Source organism: Cnephaeus nilssonii, assembly GCF_951640355.1.
Source record: "Cnephaeus nilssonii genome assembly, chromosome: 4".
Classification (NCBI taxonomy): domain Eukaryota; kingdom Metazoa; phylum Chordata; class Mammalia; order Chiroptera; family Vespertilionidae; genus Cnephaeus; species Cnephaeus nilssonii.
The window spans coordinates 98057611-98074023 of NC_137075.1; the positions used below are offsets into that span (position 1 = coordinate 98057611).

The following is a 16413-nucleotide window of genomic DNA, read 5'->3' on the forward strand; positions in this document are numbered from 1 at the left end:
ATAATCCAGGACGATCTCCCTACCTCAAGAACCTTAATCACACCTGCAAAGTCCCTTTTGCCATGTAAGGTAACACTCCCAACCTCAGGGACATGGGCATCTTTGGAGGCCCATTATCTAGCCTACCGCAACTGTAAATATCATTAACCTAATAAAAATTCCCTAAATAAACTTTAGTGCCCCCAAATTATAGCTTGGCTATGTAATGAACCCCAATTTAAGATCTATAGTGAACATCGACTGTTATTAATTACTAAAGGAGTGGTTCTCACACGTTAATGTACCAGAATCACCTGGAAAACTTGTTCAGGTAGATTGCGGGGCCCATCCCATAGTTTCTGATTCAGAATTCCCAGATCAGGGATGGGCCTCAAAAATTTGCATTTCTAACAAGTTTCCAGCTGCTGTTGCTGGGTGAGAAACAACCCCACCAAAACACAAAGTGGACTTTACAGATAGTAATAAGTTCCCCTAAAGGATGGTAGTGAGGAGCTCAGGCGACCTGTTGGGAAGTTGATGCATGGAAGTGCATAATTTATTCTTCAAATATATTCATTGTTCCACAAAGTCCTTCATGAAGCTGGCTATTTTGGTACAATGCATTCTACTCTTAAGTGATTAATTTCTGTGGAGATGTGTGATGACAGATTGGCAACTAATTAAACATCTATTATTAGCACATTATTTTTTTAAAAAAAACAATGGGGAAATAGTAATTATATGCCTCTTTGCAATAAGATCTAGAATGAAAAAAAGAGGCAAATTAGCTCTAATTGCACTATTATATTCACACAAATCATATATTGCTTCAATATTTATTTTATGGCAAAATAGACTATTATATATATTTTTCACATATATTTAGTTGTTTAAACTCATTTGCCCATTAAATAAATGTACACACGTTTACAAACCAATGACAGTTTAGAAGAATTAAGCTCAGATTATAAATTTTTACATTATTGATCACCAGACAGTACACCACATAAAATTGCTTTTTGAACTATAAAATAATACAACAATTTATAGTACCATTTTAAAAAGGTAGAATTTTCAGTGCATTGCTTGAATTACAGGGCGACATTCTAAGAAAATGTACTCAGATAAATTTTCTCCAAATTTTGGGTTTGTTTCTTAAAGGCCCATTAAGTCATATTCACCTCTGTTTGAATTTTTATTTAAGTAGACTTGCTAGTATCTAAATGTTTATTTTAAAATTATGCTTTGCTAAATTTACTGTGGGTTGGGGTTGGATTGCTTCAGCTACTAACAACTCAGAAACATACAACAAATTTCTGGTTTGTTACAGAGTAATTCTTCATCTGAACTAAACAGCATCTATTATATTCAGAATATCTCCCTCTAGTGCATGATAAAAATCTAAATGTTTTATATTTTGATATAAAAATTACTTGAGAATACAGTAAAAAGGAAAAATCTATTTCAGTGGCCCAATAACTATCAATCTTTTGAGTAAGGTTTGACTGTGTATCCAAGTTTCTTAAAAGTCTTAATATAGTAACAAATATTTTCCCTCATTTTCAGTGTGTTAGAATTTGAGTATACTGATAATTATATAATAGCTCAATTCTGTAAGAAATTAAGTTGCTTACTTTCAATATAGAACTAAAAAAATATAATATGGAGAGGGTCTAACTGACATAACAGAAATTTTTCAAAAACATTAAGAAACATACCTATACAATAACTACTTCAATTTCTCTATTGTGCCATAAAACCAAACTATGCAAACACACCCATTAGAAGTCTACCAGTCTAAAAGTTGTTACAAATTATCTTATTTTTTCCTTTCACCTTTTTGTTTAACTCATGTGGATTTAAGAGTTTTGTATTATTTTGCATCTTGTGTTTATTAAATCTGGTCTGGAAGTATGTTTTTCTCCTCTGGAGAACATTCACTTTTTTTTTTTTTCAGGCTCTTTGTTGGACTGAACCATTACTGAACTGGTATTACTCCAGTAAAACTACAAAACCATTAGATCCTTTCAGGAGACTTACCTCTATGATTATATTACTACATTTCAATAACTATCACTGTAAAATAAGTAACCCAAGATCTGTCTCATTCAATGGCCCAATCATTTAAGTGTTTTCTAATAAACTTCTAGGATAAAAAGTCTGGACAGTCTCTTAGCATTTATGACAGCAGTTTGACCTGCAATGTTTGCACTCTTAGGAAAAATGAGTGACCGAGCTTACATTCCCCACTTATTTGTTCACTTTTTCTCAGCTGATACATGAGCAAATAGAAATGGAAAGCCAGTTATCATTAACTCTGTATTACTTTCATCAACAACCTACCCCAAAAATTGAACACTGGCAGACTCATGTTAGGACTAACCCCGGTAATCCAACCCTCTGAATTTCTCTGGTAGTATAGACCTGTTCATAAAGGTGAGTACTGTAGTGTTGTTGTTTTTTCCTCCAAGCTTTTAAAGTGTGAATTTAAAATACACATAGACGCTTAAAATGTCAATAGTGACCACTGAAATAAAGTTCTGGTCTTTCTACACAGTTTAAAACCACCTATCAGTCCAGTTAAAATTGCGTATTTATTGCAGATTTCATGCATGGCTATAGCCAGGGTGGGTACAACTACATCAGATTCAGAGCCAATGGGTCTTAGAGATTTCAAATGGTTCTTTTATCTGGCATGCCACAAAGTTATTTAACAGAAATTAAAGGATAATGATCAGAAAATTTACCTAATAAGTAATTGTCAAAAACTTGGAACCGTATGTCACCCATACTGTTCTACTGTCAGTTCAAACACAATTATTATTTTTTTATCATTTATTTGTACTTATTTATAATATGAAAACATAATTTAAAGTCAGTATGTATATGGTTATTCTTTCCTAACCTATCAACATATTGGAGACAATTTAGATTTACTCTAGTTTTTTTAAAACTAAGTATTTTAATTTCTCAAATATATTGAGGTGACTTAAACATCTTTGGAAATAAGATGTGCAGCCAGACCCTAATTTACATACACGTGACCTGGATTTGCCCTTTACATGGGAATACTGCCTTGGAACTGCTGCTTCCTCAACTGGGTGCTGTTACCGTAAGCTTCCTCCTTGGTCCATCTCTACTTCCAATTTCATGCTAGTGGCAATCCAAAGACTATGTGAGGAAACAGGAAAGGTAGGGCCTGTCTTGCCAATTCATCCACTTTCACCCCTGCCCCACCTCACAGCCAGTCACCTGGTGGCGTCCCTGCTCACCTCATCTTATGTCCCATTCTGTTCCTTACCCTTCATGCGCCACTCAAGGTTCTGAACAAACAATGGGATATTCACTTATGAGTATCTTAGGTCCCTCGTGAGACACTGATCAGTCTGCCTTGGATTGCTTGCTGAGGCTCAGTCCCACTACCAAGCAGACACAGAGAACCTTTCTCTGTTTTCACCACCAGGGAGCAGCAGGGGAAACTATATATTTTTCTTGGAGTACCGATTGTGGCCACGGGATTCTGTCCCACTGCTTCCCATTCAGAGCCCCTGTAGTTAAAATTCGCTTAGGGAGGACAAACCAAGAAAGTTAGCACTCACTTCGAGTATTGTTCATACGGGGAAATATTACTACATCTCAGTAATTCAACATACATCTGAACTTCGAGAGCATAATCTTTATTTGGGAACTGCCTGAGGTGATGTACAGAAAATGACGCCACTTCAGCAATCCAAGGACCTCTTCGCAAGTTCTCTAAAATTCTCTCTCTATCCACTCTCCCCAAACACACACCAACTTTAAACAACCGGACTTTCTGATCTTGCCTCATTTTTCTCCCATTGTAGACACGAGGGTAAATAGAACGCTTATCTCTAGGAATTTGAAAAACGCGTGTTTTTTTGAGGAACATTTTCCCAGGCAAATTCCTAATGTACCATTTCTTCTATTTTCAAAATGTGCTCCTCAGCTCAAAGAAGAGCCCCCTCCAATTTGGATTTTTAAAAAATAAACTTTAAACTGGGAAGAGATCATTTTAGCTTGTTCCACATGAAATCTTGATGGAAGCAAATCCCCTAAATTTATAGCCAGAGTTCCTTTTGAAAAACACCTTCTAGTCTGATTTTTAAAATGATTTACAGTAAACACTAAGTCTTATTTCCATCTGTTCGTGCAAATCTCCATTAAATCTGCGATAACACTGCAGCTGACCTCCAGCTTTAGATTTTAATACGTATAAATTTAAATATATATAACATATATTTAAATTTTCTTAAAATTACGAACATTAACACATGAACCCATTTGAAATGACCTTTCTCCCAATGATGAAAGCTTGGCCATGCCATCGTCACTCTGTCCTACAACCTGACACCGTCCTTCGTGTTTCTGCCCAGACCCTGCTCCTTCTGGAAGATTCTACGGAAGCACAGGTACAGCTTCTGTTTTAATCCTGCCAAAGGGTTTGAAAGGCTAACTCCTAGGACTTTCTGAATGCTTCACAGTAGATGTTCCAGAAAAAAGTAATGATAATGACTGCAATGAACATTCCAAGTGATATTCTAACCAGGAAAAGTGATGCCAGAGATGCCAAAATGGACCACTGAGAAGCACTCATTTGTAACCTACTTTTGTAGAAATGTACACTTTGGTAATTTTGATTTGAAATTAACAATATCAAAAAACTAAAAGACATGAAGCTACTGAAGCAATGCCTACTTTTGGCAGACAATAACACCCTCAATTCAGACGGGGTAAGCTATGAAACCTCAATGTTTTAGAGTTCGCTCTTGAAAATCACATTGTATCAGAGTCTATAATTTAGATTTATTTTTATTCAGAAATACTTTCATATTCACTAATTATAATGAAAAATTTAAAAATTCAAAAGGGACAAAAGGTTACATGGTCTTAGAAGCTATGTCAAACATGCAACATCGTAAGCGTGACATTCAAACTGCAATTCGGCCCTCATACTTCCTTATACTCAAATTATGACAACAGGAACACAAACATACCATATATTACTCTTCAGATTTTGTCTTACGTTATGTTCTTGTCAGTGGGACACATTAAATTGTTTCAACCTGACAGAAAAAAGAATTTTTTAAAAACCTACCATGGAAGAAAAAAAATCATCAGAAACGCTTCTGTCCTTTACATGGTGTGGAGATGGGAAATATCACCATAAAAAAAGGTTTCATCCATTCTTCTGCAGAGCTCGTTCTGAATATTTACACTTAGGTCTACTGCTCTTTAAATAAGACTCTCAAGAACAATGTCAGATTAAAATTAATATTTTGTTCCTACGTGACAAATGTGCTCACTTCCAATATTCCTTTTCACTAACATCTTCGGAATTTTCCTCTCACATGGCTGCTTTCTGGGTAACTCGGAGTTAGGCAGGTCCATGCTGTATGAAGGAAACCTGTCCCACAGCTGATAATACATCCTCGGCGGTCACAACAGTAAGTTAAACTGCTTTAGGAGTTAACACAGGGACTGGAAACGCCCCTAGGATATTGAAATCTGGGGGAATAGCCCTAGATTGAACAATGTGGAAACTGTATTTTGGAGAAGCAGCCTCAGAAGGAAGAACGGGACGGCTTCTCGGCTAAACGTACCAATGAGTCCTAACCTAAACTCCCCCTGTGACCGGGCCGCCCTAGCCTGGGCCAAAGGTGACACTCTCCCCGCCCCCTAGTCAGCCTTGTTCTGCCCACTGCGGTGGGGGAGGGGTAACTAAGAGGCTAAAATTGACCTCAGGGGTGAAGTCAGGGGATAGGGAAGCTAAATCTCAAGCACCCCTTGAACACCAAGTGACCTCTGCTAGCCCAAGTTTGGGCTGTGGTCGTGGGAGATGAGGTAAAACTATTACTAACGCTTCTTTCAACCAAAAGAAAAGGAGGCTTCTTTAAGGCTCCTTTCCATGATAATATTAACTTGATTGTATTTGTTAAAAAAGAATAGAGGTTGCCGTGGAAGAACTCCAAGGGAGCCCAAGTGATCTCTGACACCGACAGGCCTGGAGTTTCCTGGGGATACCCATCTCTGGGGGGGCAGCCCCACACTCCTGGGCTCCCCCCTCTCCATCCCAGCACCTCTGTCGGAGGAGAGATAATACTGCGTTTTTGTAAAAACAAAGGCATCCTGCATTTGCCATCCTGCGCCGACCCTACACGTCCTCGTGTCCCAGGCACCCTACGTACTCTTACTCCCGCCCTCTTCCAAAACTCCTCCGGAACAACGTCCCCTGCTCCCTGCTCGTGTTAGCGTTTCATCAGTAAAGCAGCACACGTATTCTCACCCAGGTTTATTGTTTGAAACCAAGAAAAAGAGCTTAAGCCCGACCTGCACAATTTCACTTCATTTTCAACCAACAAAATCAAACTCATTTAGGTTTATGAATAATACTGGGAAAAACAAAAGTGAATCTGATTATTCTCTTCCATTTCAAAATGATGTGCCTTCATTCACAGCTTTCCCTCAACTGATTCGTTTCCGTACCTTAATGAGTCAAACTCTGATTTGGAAAATATAGAAGGTAAAAAATATATGCATTTTTAGGATAAAAAATGTTTCTGAATATAATAATGCTTTCTACATATTTCAAAATAACACTTGTAGATCCTTCTTGTAGTTTGGATTTGGTAACTAAACTGTTAAGTACCCAAGGTTTTTTTTTTTAAAAATATCAAAAGATAATAACATGGTTTTAAATACAACGTTACAAAGGAACCACTCATATTTGTGGATTATCTCCATGGAAAAGTTCAGTTTCTCAACAAGAAAAACCCAAAATATTTTAGTCATGAAATAAAATTCCATTAGCAAAAACTTGTTTAAGATAGAAATCTATGCCCGTTAATGATTGCCAGAGTTGCCCAGCATAGCTTCAGTAAAGTATAGAATTGTCTAGAAAACACAGTCTCCAAAAATGTGTGCAAGTGCTGCAAATCAGACAGACCGGGGCAGGGCCACTTCCTGGGCACCAAGTCCTCCATCGCTGGCATCGTCCCAGGTGGTCCCCCGCAGCCTTCACGCTCCCTCGGTGCCGGCACCCACACCGCCCTGACTTCCCAGGGAGCCTTCTGCGTGGACGAGTGGCGAGGGGTAAATGTGAGTCAGGCCGGCCCTGTTCTGACTGTAAACGCTTCACCTGGGCGGGTCCCCTTCAGCAGCTGTGGGAGCTTATATGAGCCTGGAGCTTTTCAGGAACTGGATGAGAACTCTGTACACGAACGTGTACTGGATCAGGGTCTGCACCAGCATCATTCTCTGCTGCCTCAGCTTGTCCAGCACCCGTGGGATGTCGAGCACCTAGATGGAGAGATGCAGCGGTGAGGGGAATGCACTCCCCCAGAGAGAGAAGGGGGCCGGGAGAGTTGGGAGTCCTAGCACAAACCTGGTTAGGAGATGGTCAACCTCCTAACTCGTCTACCTGGGCATCTTCTACCAAAATAACACACAAATAAACAAGAGAACCCAAGGACCGTTCGGCTCTCTAAGAAGCACACCATGGCGGTCGGCAAGAATAAATGCCCTAGGAAAGGCGGCAACAAGGGGGGCCAAGGAGAAAGGGGTTGATCCCTTTTCTACGGAAGATGGGTGTGATATGAAAGCACCAGCCTTGTTCACTATGGGAAATACTGGTAAAAACTAGTCACAAGAACTCAAGGAACCAAAATCACATCTGATGGCCTCAAGGGTCGTGCTGTTGAAGCGGACAACAGAATCATGAAGCTGCACTTAGAACATCCAAGCTAATTACTGAGCATGTGCAGGGCAAACCCTGTCTAATTCCCATGGCATGGATCTTACATGGAGACAAAACGTGCTGCCTGTCAAACCATGGCAGACCATGGCTGAAGCTCGTATTTTGTCAAGACTACTGACTGTTATCTGCTTCGTCCATTCTGTGTTGTTTTTACTAAAAAAATGCAACCATCGGATTCGGACGACCTCTTACTCTCAGCAGCAACAGATCCGCCAAATCCGGAAGGTGATGGAAATCATGACCCGAGAGGTGCAGACAGATGACAGGAAGAAGTGGTCCATAAACTGATTCCATTGGAAAAGACACAGAAAAGCTGGCCAATCTACTAATCTGCTCCCCGATGTCTGTGTTAGAAAAGTCAACATGCAAGAAGCCCACGCCCGATCTGCGAGAAGTCATGGAGCTGCGCGGGGAAGGTCGCAGCTCTGGAAGAGCGACTGGAGCCCAGACAGGTGCTCAAGGAGCAGGAGCTGATGCATGTGCGCCCCCAGGCCAAGGATCCCACTTGTGCCCAGCCCAGCGTGACTCAGTGGCTGAGCATCAACCTATGAACCAGGAGGTCACGGTTTGATTCCCGGAGGCAGCTGATGGATGATTCTTTCTCATCATTTTTTAAAAATATTTTTCATTGATTTTAGAGAGGAAGGGAAAGGGAGAGAGAGAATGATGAGAGAGAATCATCGACTGCCTCCTGCATGCCCCCTACTGGGGATCAAGCCTGCAACCCAGGCATGTACCCTTGACCGGAATCGATCCCGGGACCCTTCAGTCCGCAGGCCACTGATGCTCTATCCACTGAGCCAAACCAGCTAGGGCTCTCTCATCATTGATGTTTCTATCTCTCTCTCCCTCTCCCTTTCTCTCTGAAATCAATAAAAATATTTTTTAAATAAATCAATCAATAAAAATAAAATTCAGACTTTTATCTGTGACAAATAAAAACAATTCCTGCTTGTGGGGAAAAACGCACACCAAGAAACCTCGTTCCAAAAGAGCTGTTAGATAACGAGGTCCCTCTTCCCGGACTTGCGCCGAGCCCACCTCTCCCCACGCCAAAAAGAAAAAGGAAATAAGCACCTCGTTGTGCTCCAGGCAGGCGATCATGATCTCCGACAAAATGACGACGCCGGTCCTCCCCACCCCCGCACTGCAGTGGACCAGCAGCGGGGGGTTGGGGCCTTTTGGTTCACTCGTACTGTTTGTGTGGCGCCGGACAGACTGGATCTCCTCAAGGTATGCTGTGAAGTATCAATGAGATAGAAAAACACCAGGGTTTAAGGCACGTCACTCAACAGTCTGCAGATCATCTCCGCTGACGGGGAGGACTCCGGACAAGCAGAGGGCGCCAGTTAGCGGGCCCAACCACTGACTGACAGTGCGGTCTTGGTGAGCTCGGACTCCGCCTGGCCTCCCGTTTGCTCACCCACAAAACCAAAGGGAGGAAAAACTCCCCAAGACTCATTCACCGCATTTCACTCACCACCACGTTATACGTAAAAAACTTCTTTTAGCCGATGGCGTGGCTCAATGGTTGAGGTCATGGTTCAATTCCCAGTCAGGGCATATGCCCAGCATGCGGGCTCGAGCCCCAGTGTGGGACATGCAGGAGGCAGCCAATCACTGATGCTCTCTCATCATTGATATTTCTATCTCTCTCCCCCTCTCCCTTCCTCTCTGAAATCAATAAACATAAACAAAATAAATAAATAATAATAAACTTCTGCCAAGCCTCCCCTAAACACTTAAAATCTTTATTTTAAAACAAGCCCAGCCCTAGCTGGTTTGGCTCAGTGGATAGAGCGTCGGCCTGCGGACTGAAGGGTCCCAGGTTCGATTCTGGTCAATGGCATGTACCTTGGTTGCTGGCACGTCCCCAGTGGGGCGTGTTGCAGGAGGCGGCTGATTGATGTTTCTCTCTCATCAGTGTTTCTAGCTCTATCCCTCTCCCTTCCTCTCTGTAAAAATCAATAAAATATATTTTTTTAAAAAATAAAAATAAAAAAAATAAAACAAGCCCAGAGTTAATACGAGACAACATAAGGAAATATTTCGGGAACATAAGCCTTCCTCTCCGTGGCTGATGTAAGGGCCCCAGCAGGGGCTGTGCTGGGAGCGGGGACACTTACATAGAAACCCCTTGAGGTCCTCGGGGCAGCCGTGCTCCGGCCAGTCCGTGTACTGCAGGTGCCAGACGGTCCTCTCCTGCCCCGTGAGCAGGTGCTTCATCTTCAGGCCGGTGGTGGCGTAGCAGCCCGAGTCTGTGCGGAACCGGGTGGTGATCTTGAACCTTCCGTAGGTGACGGTGTTGTGCCGGGAACCAAGGCGTGGCCAGTACCTAAAGCTCTTCTCCCTTCCGCCCTCCTGTTAAAGACGCACGCACGGACAGTCAAAACACCACGCAAGGCCCAGCAATACAGGCCCTTTTACACACAGACAGCACGCCGAGACGCAGAATCGCTCTCCCAACCTGCCCCTCTCTCTGAGCGTCAGGATCCCCACAGGCTCGACAGTAACTTCTCATCTGAGACGGAGAAAACCGATGGAGAGGAATGAGCACTCACCTCTTCCGCTGTCACCATCGCTATAATGGCAATTCCCTGTTCCCACACCATCTGCCAGAAGTCCTGGCAGGTGTTCTGCAGCGGGCCCTGCGTGGCAATATAGTCCCATTCGATTCCACTGACAGAGACCTGAGACGAGGAGAGGTTAAAAAATGAATGTGTGTGTGTCACGTATGTACACAGGCATGTATATACATTTGTTTGTGGTAATACTAAAAAGGGAGCTAAATCATTCAGAATAAAGAAAGGCTTTCATCTTATTCTTTTTCCTTGTTAGTTCAATTTCCACTATCGACATCTTTATAAACTTACTATGAGTTCACATAATATCTATGCGACCCGGGGCAATTTGCTTAACCTCTCTGAATCTTAGTTCTCAAGTTAAAATAAAAATATTGCCTGCCACCCGGCCGGTGTGGCTCAGTGGTTGGGCATCGACCTATAAACCAGGAGGTCATGATTCAATTCCCGGTCAGGGCACATGCCTGGGTTGCAGGCCCAATACCCTGTTAGGGGGCGTGCAGGAGGCAGCTGATCAATGATCATTCTCTTCATCATTGATGTTTCTATCTCTCTCTCCCTCTCCCTTCCTCTCTGACATCAATAAAAATATATTTAAAAATATCTGTATATGTACATGCATATGTATATATGTATTGCCTGCCCTCGTAGGGTTGTTGTCAGAACTGAGTGAAGGGGACGCTTCCCCCCTCCTCACGTGGGAGTCTGTACTTGTTCTTCAATAAATTTCCACTTTTACTATAAAAAAAAAAAGCACTGAGTCCATGCACACACATGGTGCCTTGAACGTGACGGTGCTCAACGAGTAGTTGTTATTGCCGCTGCTGCTATGGCTCTTCTCGTAAAAGTAATATTGACATCCCAGTCCCCCAGCTTTCAAACGCAATTTCCCCTCATGAAGAACTAAACACAGTGAGAAAAGTATTCGCAACTAAACCAAAGCCCAAGTTAAATGTCCGATTTCTGGGGGAAAATACTCTTCCTGCTTAAGGAAGACTCGCCTCTGACCTTCTGAGCCAAATCACCCTCCATCATGACACTAAGCTATGCCCTCCCGGAGAAAGGTCTAAATAATAATCACTGTGGTCGGGATCTGTAGTCAGGAGACCTGGGTTAAATCTCAGCGGCACTGATTCTCAGTGACCACTCAGCGTAAAACCCTGATCCGTGCCAAGCACTGATCCGCCCACATTCTCGCTAAGGCCACCCGTCCCCACTCATCGAGCGCCCGCTCAGGGGCAGGCACTGTGGGCAAGGGGGTTTGGGGGGGGGGGGGTGGCAACAGTTACACAGTGAACAAGAACTAATGAGGAAGAGGCTGCTGGGGGGCCTCGGGGGAAGGTGCCAGCATTTCTTTATCCAGGTAAGTACCACGAGGTCCCACACGGGAGAGTCTGTCCCGTAATTCGGAGCTCAGCCTTTCCCCCTCTTCCTCAGCGTGCCTTTGGAGAGTCTGAAATGTCACTTCAGAACTACGACATCATTCCGCTCTTATCCACCCCCACAGGAGAGGCTGGGTGAGTTATTCCAAAGAAAGGCTCGCTTCTTTTTCTTTTCTTTTTTTTTAAACATATTTTATTGATTTTTACAGAGAGGAAGGGAGAGGGATAGAAACATCGATGAGAGAGAAACATCGATCAGCTGCCTCCTGCACACCCCCTACTGGGAATGTGCCCGAAACCAAGGTACATGCCCTTGACCGGAATCGAACCTGGGACCCTTCAGTCTGCAGGCCGACACTCTATCCACTGAGCCAAACCGGTTAGGGCAAGGCTCGCTTCTTAAGCAGACTGTGCCCACATATTAAGAAGCACATGCGCAGATCCCCAACCAAGGGTGTGCCGCTCACAGGCAGACCGCCAGGCCGCTGGAAAGCTGCACGTGTGGAACTGGTCTCCCCAAATGTCACTTTCAAACTAAACAGAAGGTGGGAGGAAGGAAACAGCACCTGACCACAGATCCTGACTCATCCACGCACTGGGAGGAACTGGGAGGAAGTCTCTCCCTCCCGCAAAGGGGGCTGACCCTCGCCGGCAGGAACGAGGGTGCGAGTGACGGAGAAGACAGAGCAGCTGGCTCTCCTCACTCCCTCCTGTGAACCATCGCTGTTTCCATTTTAATGGGTGCAACGGGCTACCCCAGTTAAATGACATTTTACTATTTCCAGGGAAAAGGTGGCACTGCCTCTTCAAAGAACAAAACCGTGTTTAAGAGTGATTACGGGGAGTGTGCAAAGAGAGCAGACAGCACCACTGCAGGTAAAAGCTTTGGTGAAAACACTAAAACACCCGGACGCTTTTGTTACATAAAAATGCACGTAGGTTGGTCATGAGGAAAGACCAGGTCCAGCTTATAGATTCTCTCAGGAGCAGCTGATGAAGTCTTCAGATTTAGAAAGACAAAGTTCTGAAGTCAGGCAAGTCAGCACTTCGAGTGATTACACTGCTGGGGGCAGAGGGTTTCAGCTCGTGGCCAGAGCGAAGGTGACTCTGTGGATAAACACTTTCTACCCAGCCTGGGCGCCTGGATTTCCCAGTTTACCGCATAACACAGTTCTCCCAATGCAGTGGTCGGCAAACTCATTAGTCAACAGAGGCAAATATCAACAGTACAACGATTGAAATTTCTTTTGAGAGCCAAATTTTTTAAACTTAAACTTCTTCTAACGCCACTTCTTCAAAATAGACTCGTCCAGGCCGTGGTATTTTGTGGAAGAGCCACACTCAAGGGGCCAAAGAGCCGCATGTGGCTCGCGAGCCGCAGTTTGCCGATAACGGCCCCAATGATCAAAACCAGGGTGTTTTCTCAGGGAAGGTTAGGGGAGGGTGGGGGTAAGGGGAAGAGATCAACCAAAGGACTTATATGCATGCATATAAGCCTAATCAATGGACACAGACAACAGGGGGGTGGGGGCATGAATGGGAGGTGGGGGGTAATGGGGGAATAAGGACACATATGTAATACCTTAATCAATAAAGAAATTACAAAACAACAACAACAGGGTGTTTTCAGAATACAAGCGTGAATGTCATTCTAAGTCCTGTACTTGAACTCAGAGCCTCGCGTCTTGGTCATCACTGTAAATGCTCCTCTCACCTTAATATGGGATGCGTTGATGTACCCGGTGTTGTTCTCTTTGGTTGGGACCAACTCCACTCTGGCATCGTCATAGGGAAGCACGTCCTGGAATCGGTTTCTTTCTGCATTTTCGGGGAGTCGTGCCGTTGAGCACTCCCCATCGACTAGCCGTTTTTTCAGGATTCTTTCATATTCTGTGAACACCATTCCCTGTTCCAACCGTTGTTCCAGAATTTTACACTGTCAACAGAATGCGGGGGGCGACAAGAATAAAGTCACAGGCACAGCTACACGTCGGCTGTACAGCTGCTTCAAGTGAAAATTCTAGGTGAAACCAGAGCTAAATTTTTACCAAGCCATAACAATAGCAAATGCAATAATCTTATTGGTGAGAAATAAAGGCAAAAACGTTCCGCTTAAAGGTGAAAAACTGGCCTAAAGCAATTTGTTGGATTCATTTTCTCTTAATTTATGGTCAGTTTTGTGATCCCTATGAAACAGAAAATTCCCCGTGGAAGTCAGTAAATCCTAGAGTAGGATCATTGATTCCAATATCAATGAACGCATGCTTCAATCTTATAACGTATAATCATATGAAAAACTGCAAACAGTGGTAAATGCTGGAAACCATCTCCAGGACCCAGTGGTAAGCACATTAATTTTTGCTTAGCGTGCTTCATTCTGTCGTGGTCGCCAAGGAGGTTTTGAAAGCTTCAGTAATCCTTTACCATGGAGATCATTTTCAGTGAAATAAAAGCAACATCTGCCTTCTTTCCTGTCTGTTCTCATAGGCATTTGCAGATCTCCTCTCTAACTTTAAAGCCATCAAAAACCAAGACTGCCACAGATGGCTGGAAGAAGGTAAAGAACAACATGCAGAAAAGAAAAAGAAAAAGAAACATTCTAGCCTGAACTTAAGACATTAGCTATAAATTTGCCCCAAGTTTGAGGTCCAGATCACAAAATTCCTTAACACTTACTTATGATCACTGAATGGGTTAGAAAATGCTCTGGGATCTCAGGAAGTAGACATGCAGCACTTGACCAGCCAGCCCGGGGAGGGGACCAGCCCGCCGGTACGTACCCTCTCATCATTGGTGGCTCTGGCTGACATGTCCTTCCCCTCGTCGGGCAGAGGCAGGCGAGACAGCGAGAGTCCATTCAGGGCAGCCAGTTTGAGAGGACCCATTTTTTTTGCATCTACTCGGCTCTTTTTCATTCCCTATAAAAATATTTATATGTATATATGAAATATACACAAGCACAGCCCCTTTGAAGAGAAACTGGGCTGAAGACTGGCAGCAAACAGGAGAAATTGCGCTCCCTCACACGCGCGCGCACACACTGGTTTAACAATATTAGGAGGGTGACATTCCTTTCAAGGCCAAAGCCCTGATACGTCGCCCAGATAGGAGGTTTTGAAATGCAGCCGGTTTCGGGGTTCTGTTGTAATGAAAGGTGAGGCTCCCAGCAGTCAGCATTCCTGCACAGAACTCCCCAATTTCAACTCGGCACACCAAAAAATCAGCTGATGTCCCTAAAAAAGGCTTTAAATACAACCACCTGATTGCAATAAGCTTTGATGTGTGTGTGTTTTTTAAATATAAATTAGTTCTTTAAATCATTCTGGAAGAAAAATGTAACGTTTGCTGTGGTAGCTTGCTGTTCTGTTCTGCGTTATGTTTCAGACTTGTGTGACCTGAGTTGGATCACCACACCTCTCAGAACCGCCACGTTTTTAAACCAGGAAAATCAAACAGGGCTAAAATGTCCATCACGACACCAGAAAGATCAGATATAAGAGAAGCACATCATCATATCCTACTGATGTGGCTCAGTGGTTGAGCATCAACCCACACACGAAGAGGTCACCTCCCGGTCAGGGCACGTGCCCAGGGTTGCGAGCTCGATCCCCAGTAGGGGGCGTGCAGGAGGTAGCCCATCGATGTTGATGTTTCGCTCTCATTGATGTTTCTATCTCTCCCTCTCCCTTCCTCTCTCCAAAATCAATAAAAACATATTTATTTTAAAAAAGAGAGAGAGTACATCAACAGAAGCTCTCTCCTGAGATCAGGTGTTCCTAAACTTATTGTTAAAGTGAATGATTGTCTCTAAGGCAAATAAGCCTAAGAATGCTAAGTTTCCTTAGCTATGCTACACCTCCTTGGAAGTCATAATTATCCTAACAGCAGTAGCCCCAATTTTTAAAAAATGGTTTTCTCAGTTCTGTCTCAAAAATGAAACCAGCTCTACCAGCCTGGGAGGTAGGGAGGAGGAGGGAGACGGGAACAGAGGGAGAGAGGGAACAGGCGAAAATTTCATGATTCTAACGTGTGCAAAACATAGTGGTAGGCTGATACATGTTCAACAACTGGCTCTCTGGTGGGGGAAAGTTCTGATTTGTCAAGTTTGCCAATTTCCATGGTGTAAATACTCCCACCATGGCCTATTTCAAACTGTCAATGTAACATCAACTGAATTACAGGAGTCCTGAAGATTTAACCGTCAGTTCTCACCGGCCAGGATGGGGTGGGTCAAGATGCCCCGGCTGGGATCAGCTGGAGGAAGCTGATTGGCTGTCAGGCCAGTTCTAAGGCCAGTGTTTGAAGAAAGGGGCATAGAGTCAAAAGCTCTACCCAGGGCCGGCGTGGCTCCATGGTTGAGTGCCGACCTATGAACCAGGAAGTCAAATACCCCTTACTTAGCCCTGAGAGTACAAGCACGCGTTGCTTCAAACACCTGCAAGTGATTTCTTACGAGAGAACCACCCCACAACACTAAGATTGTACAATGAAAAGAAAATCTTTATGCAGCTGCATGAGCACTCAAACCAGTCCACCTTTTCAGATAGCGATCAGGTCCCTGAGGTGGAGATGGGTGGAGAGCTCTAAAGTGATCCTGCTTGTCTGCAATTCACGTCACTGTTTTTAATCCTAAACCTCTATAACCTCAATTCACATTGGTCTGTGAGCTGAGTTTCTTGGTTGTCACAGTTAAACG

The 16413-nt window shown here is 43.6% G+C and overlaps 1 protein-coding gene across 2 annotated transcripts in view; it reads right to left on the reverse strand.

The window, feature by feature from the left end:
* Positions 1–852: 852 nt before the first annotated feature.
* The window catches only part of PTPN21 (protein tyrosine phosphatase non-receptor type 21), a 69876-nt gene continuing 54315 nt past the window's right edge, over positions 853–16413 (reverse strand). For both annotated transcript variants that reach the window (XM_079767909.1, XM_079767910.1), the window contains exons 14-19: positions 14498–14635; positions 13432–13653; positions 10315–10443; positions 9880–10114; positions 8831–8991; positions 853–7296 (exon numbers count right to left, since the gene is read on the reverse strand). In XM_079767909.1, coding sequence (XP_079624035.1) covers positions 7168–7296; positions 8831–8991; positions 9880–10114; positions 10315–10443; positions 13432–13653; positions 14498–14635 — 1014 coding nt within the window. In that variant the 3' untranslated portion in view covers positions 853–7167. The remainder of the gene's footprint in view (positions 7297–8830; positions 8992–9879; positions 10115–10314; positions 10444–13431; positions 13654–14497; positions 14636–16413) is intronic.